Here is a 6,000-nt window from a genome sequence, read left to right as displayed (position 1 = left end):
TTCGCTTTCTCTTCTTTCGCTTCAATTCAGGTAAAAGTAGAGGGTTGCCGGACTCTTTCTAGAAACGCGTCCTCAGGGATTTGAACCCGCCCCCCTGTACCGGTGTTGGGGCGTCTCCCGAGCCGAGCACTGCGCTGTGTTTCACGCTTCCGCGTCCTGTTTTAACTGAACTTTAACTCTATGTTTGATTACAACTTGTGTGTTTGGGTTTTTTTTTTTTTTTAAGCAGAATTGGGGATTTTAAATGTGAACGTTTTTATTATCAGGAGGAAGAATTGTGTAGATGTTCAGTAAGCTCTTCATCTGGAGAGATCCACCTCTGCTTATTTCATCTGGATTTTGTATCCTCTGGATTCTTGTTTCTCAGAGTAAGAATCGCTTGAAAAAACACTTTCATTCTTATGCAGCCCGATTCTCTGGTTGACACATAAGAATATTGTCATTTTCATTCAAATATACTTGTTTCATTTTTTCCCTTTAATGTCCCCGAAGACTTTTGTGTCTTATTTCCTACTTTATTTTCACTGCTTCTGTCCTAGTTCAACAACTGTACAAAATATGAATAAATTCTATATCCCCCCAAAAGACATGCTTTTGTGGTCAATTTTGTGTAAAGCTGAGACTGGGTTGTGAAGAATGTGGACTGTGGAACCAGCAGGACCACGTCTGGCTTCATCTGATGCTGCTCAGTGTTTCCACACGCAGGACGACGTGACAACGGGCCGAGATCGAAGTCTATTCTGGGCATGAAGCATAATCATCTTACGGTGACACGCGGGTGGCCTCTCCAGACGCTGCGTGGCTACGGAGTAAGCCCACGTTACCTGCTGTAGAATCACGCAAGATCTTCAACGCAGACCATGTGGCCCCTGGAGCAAAGATAACCAAGTCAAAGAACCTACAGCAAACTGTTCCACTGTACTCAGAGCTTCTGAGTTCCTACAGCCACTGTTATAAAACTAGAATTATGTGTGTGTGTGTGTGTTTTCCATATCCCTGTGGTGTGTGACAGCCCCCCTTGTCCAGCACGACCTTCTAAATGTGAGGGTCTGGACCGATGGCCTGCTGGACACCATCTGCCTTCTCACAGCTTGGGCACATTTTTTGCTGCTCAATCACGAATTATGATGTGGTATTACGCTGTTTCTGCATCTTGCCGTTACATAAAATAATATCTTTGTGATTCATGAGGGTTTCTAATCACCTTGCAGTTCCCAGACGTCAGCAAACGCTCCTCGTCTCCATCTGTTACGGGAGACTTCAGGGAATCAGAAATAGAGCACAGATTATAGGCTGTACGTTCCTTTCACTGCTCCAACACCCAAGAGATCGGTGTAAAACACACACAGTACAGATGTACCACAGAATCCACCATGCTGTTACATAATCTGAACTTTAAACGACTTGAACTGCGGGATTAACCCTCTAATCCGTCTTTATTTAACATGGCCCACATAAATAAAAATACACCCGACCTGCACCACCTCCATGACTTTTCACACATTACGTATTCAGAATACGAAAGTCGTGCACGTTACCATTTAATACACAGTTGACCTCCAGAATGCTGTCATATAAGAAATTAAATAAACTTCTGAATGCATTAAAAGTATTCAGAATACTTCTACACAACTTATAGACCATTCATTAATTCATCATCCTGCTCAGAACCACCAGAAGAGCTGAGACAATCAAGATCTAAAAATTATGTATTTTCACCCAGTTATTGAATTTACGGTATTTACTTTGTTGCGTATAATATAATTTATAATATGCATATAAATTCCATTACATAAACTGTTGGATTAAACGGTGTTTTATTACAGGCGTTTATTGTTATTTGTGTTCGATGAACACGTTCTGTGATTGGAGGTTTAGAAGAAAAGGGGAGGAGTTTGAGGGGAACTCGAATCAGAGCGTCCTGAAGCAGCGTTGATTGAATGAGGAGGAAAAATGAGTTGAAGAATGTCCGCCGCTGATTGGCCGACCAGGGCTGGGTTTTACACCACGTGACGCTCCTTCAGCGCCGGGCCGCCATTTTGGAGGAAAGTTTGCCTGGTGTGAGTGTGAGGGAGGAGGGAAGGAGGGAAGGAGGCGGAGAAGTTTGTGGGGTGGGGAAGCAGCGCGAATCCGCTCCGACACGGGGAGTGGACATCGGATTAGAAAGCGGGGCCCTGAGGCAGCGTGAGGAGGAGGAGATCCGGCCGCTGCAGGCTGCGGATCCGGATGGGAGTCGCAGAGACGGAATCCGGCCACCTGCTGACAGCCGCAATATGCCGGTCCGGAGGAAAGGTGAGCAGCCTGTCTGTCTGTCCTTCTGACATGAAGTGCAGTAAAAAATTTTAACATTATAAAATACAGTCATAAAAGATCTGCCCCTTCTCTTTCTTTCTTTTTCTTGCTTTCTTTCTCTTTATTTATTTCTCTCTCCCTCCCTCCCTCCCTCTCCTTCTATCAGACGCGCAGCGTGCTCTCCTCATCCTGGAAGGTTATCAAACCAAACTGAAGAGTGGAGAGCAGCATCTGATGGTGTCCATCCAGAGGGTCGTTGAAATCTTTCACAGCACCCTGTTCCAGGCACTGATTGGTACGGCAGACGAACCCCACAGCCCCATCAGTTCATCACCAGAGTCACCATCACAGCACAATCACTTCAATACAATAGTCACCATCACAGCACCATCAGTTCAATACCAGAGTCACCATCACAGCACAATCACTTAATCACCAGTCACCATCACAGCACCATCACTTCATCACCAGAGTCACCATCACAGCACCATCACTTCAATATAATAGTCACCATCACAGCACAATCACTTCAATACAATAGTCACCATCACAGCACAATCACTTCAATACAATAGTCACCATCACAGCACCATCAGTTCAATACCAGAGTCACCATCACAGCACAATCACTTCATCACCAGAGTCACCATCACAGCACAATCACTTCATCACCAGAGTCACCATCACAGCACCATCGGTTCAATACAAGAGTCACCATCACAGCACCATCAGTTCAATACCAGAGTCACCATCATAGCACAATCACCAAAATCACCAGAGTCACAATTACAGCATAATCAATTTATCACCAGAGTCGCCATCACAGCACAATCACTTCATCACCAGAGTCACCATCACAGCACAATCACTTCAATAGCAGAGTCACCATCACAGCACAATCACTTCATCACCAGAGTCGCCATCACAGCACAATCACTTCAATACCAGAGTCACCATCACAGCACAATCACTTCATCACCAGAGTCACCATCACAGCACCATCACTTCATCACCAGAGTCACCATCACAGCACCATCACTTCATCACCAGAGTCACCATCACAGCACCATCACTTCATCACCAGAGTCACCATCACAGCACAATCACTTCAATACCATATTCCCCATCACAGCACCATCAGTTCAATACCATATTCCCCATCACAGCACAATCACTTCATCACCAGTGTCACCATCACAGCACAATCACTTCATCACCAGAGTCACCATCACAGCACAATCACTTCAATACCATATTCCCCATCACAGCACAATCACTTCATCACCAAAGTCACCATCACAGCACAATCACTTCAATACCAGAGTCACCATCACAGCACCATCAGTTCAATACCATATTCCCCATCACAGCACAATCACTTCTTCACCAGAGTCACCGTCACAGCATAATCAATTAATTACCAGAGTCACCATCACAGCGTAATCAATTAATTACCACAGTCTGTATCACTTCAGCATCATTCAGGTACCTTTGGTGGCTCCACCGCAGTTTTGTCACATTAAAGAGCTTTTGTACCTCAGAGCTGGGGTGTGTATTCTGTGTATGTGGTAGTGACAGGGAGGGGTCCCCCCCTGGAGACACTCAGGGTTAAGTGTCCTGCTTAGGGACACGATGGTAGTAAGTGGGGTTTGAACTCTTCTGTTTCAGCCGTATCACCCCTGTTTGATGTTTTGTCGACATTCATCATTGTTCTCTTCTTGTTCCGGCTTGAGCAGCACCTTACAGACCAAATGTTCTAGTTGCTCTGCTCTAATTCTACATTACTTTATTCTGTCATCTCCAACCCCATGTGACCCATAGTTGCAACGCCTCCACTGTCCCTTCTTGAAATTCATCACTTTGCCACAACTCGGCACGGATTTGGCTGCAGCCAGATTTGCTGCAGATGTAACCCATCTGCTGGCTGCCAGGTTTTTAGTGAGATGAGATTAAAAATGGAGTTGTGGGTCAACATGGCTGCACTTGGCTCAGCCTTGACAAACATCACACTGTGCACGTGGTCCTGTGCCACAGTGGCCGGTCCGTGACATGAACATCACGTCCTGTGTGGTGTGGTGGCCGGAAAACTCTTCTGGTTTGTCCAGTGTGGTTCAGAACATGAGTGCAGTGTGTCTCTACTCTACTTTACTTTACTTTACTTTATTTAGCAGACGCTTTTATCCAAAGAGACTTACAAGAGGACACCAGCAATTCTCATTCGGTTTCTATAGATTTTGAGTTTACAAAACTAAGAGCCCTGATAAGGCCCAACTTGTCAGGAATAGAACATGCTCGGGAATTGTTAAGGTTTTTTTTTTTTTGTGTGTGTGTGTGTGTGTTGGATTCGTCTGAAATACTTTTTGAACAAGTGGGTTTTCAGCTGCTTCTTAAAGGTGGTAGTAGTCCCAGATGGGTGAATGGAGCAGGGCAACCGGGGACAATAAAGGAGAACAGAGTCGATTGGGATTGGAGACCCCATGAAGAGGGACTTTTTAGTCTCGTTTCGTGTGCAGATCTGAGAGTGCGTGCAGGAGTGTATCTGGCTAGTAGTGTGTTGGTGTAAGAGGGAGAACTTCCATTTACAGCCCTGTAGGCAGCATCAAGGATTTAAACTCGATGCGAGCAGCTACCAGGAGCCGGTGGAGAGAGGTGAGAAGAGGCGGGATGTGGGTGTATTTTGGCTGGTTGAAGATGAGGCGGGCTGCCATATTTTGGACCATCTGGAGGTTTTATGGTGACTGCAGAAGCTCCAGCCAGGAGAGAGTTACAATAGTCCAGTTTGGAGATGACCGTTGCCTGGACGAGGAGCTGCGTAGCCTGTTGTGGAAGAAAATGCAGAATCTTGCGAATGTTGTAGAGAGTGAACCTGCAGGATCTGAAGATCATAGCAACATGATGGTTCAAACTCAGTTTGTCGTCAATCCAAACTCCTAATTAATCCCTAATGATGAGTACAGGGATACTCGGTTTTAAAAAATTCTCCAAAAATCTCCAACGATGTTCTTTTATTTGTTTTCACAGATATCCAGGAATTTTATGAAGTGACCTTACTGGATCATCAGAGAAGTGTAGAGTCCATATGGGTGTTGGAGGCCACACCCCGTGTCAATCTCTGGGACATTTCCAGTCTACACAGCCCCACCAGCCTCAGCACCAGCATTGAGGTGAGTCCTGCGGCACCTGGGATACTCTGGAATGGTGCTCTATGTGGGTTTCAGTCCATTTCCGCACTTCATTTACATTCTGTTTAGTAACCAAGCTGTGATTAAAGCTGCTTACTGCAACCACATGTCTTGATTTTCTTCATGGAACACTGGCAACTGGCTAGGAATTACGCACCCGACTGTAAATCGGTGGTGAAAGTGAAGTGATTGTCATTGTGAGACACTGCAGCACAGCACACGGTGAAACGTGTCCCCTGTATTTACCCATCACCCTTGGTGAGCAGTGGGCAGCCATGACAGGGGCCCAGGGAGCAGCGTGTGGGGACGGTGCTTTAATTGCTTTGACTGTTCTTAAAAGTTACAGTTTGCGAGTCCGGGACTAAATCACGTAAAGTTTGTTGCCGATTGGATGTCGTGTTTGCAAAAGACTTCCTTATCATGGCAAATTATTAAAAAAAGAAAAGAAAGAACGCTCAGCCACAAATAAGGTTCACCATGGCCTGAAGATGATCTGAAAAAATGATCTGATGAATTCTCTCAAAGG

At 45.4% G+C, this 6,000-nt stretch overlaps 1 protein-coding gene across 1 annotated transcript in view; it reads left to right on the top strand.

Moving 5' to 3' along the window:
* Nucleotides 1-2,082: 2,082 nt before the first annotated feature.
* Nucleotides 2,083-6,000, top strand: part of LOC114787610 (disks large homolog 1-like) — a 30,481-nt gene continuing 26,563 nt past the window's right edge. The window contains exons 1-3 of the mRNA XM_028975303.1: nucleotides 2,083-2,292; nucleotides 2,459-2,587; nucleotides 5,314-5,456. Of these exons, the coding sequence (XP_028831136.1) occupies nucleotides 2,274-2,292; nucleotides 2,459-2,587; nucleotides 5,314-5,456 (291 nt within the window). The 5' untranslated portion in view covers nucleotides 2,083-2,273. The remainder of the gene's footprint in view (nucleotides 2,293-2,458; nucleotides 2,588-5,313; nucleotides 5,457-6,000) is intronic.

This window comes from Denticeps clupeoides, chromosome 4, assembly GCF_900700375.1.
Source record: "Denticeps clupeoides chromosome 4, fDenClu1.1, whole genome shotgun sequence".
In the NCBI taxonomy this organism is placed as follows: domain Eukaryota; kingdom Metazoa; phylum Chordata; class Actinopteri; order Clupeiformes; family Denticipitidae; genus Denticeps; species Denticeps clupeoides.
Note: the sequence above shows the minus strand (reverse complement) of the source record. Positions and strands in the feature narration are given on the sequence as shown.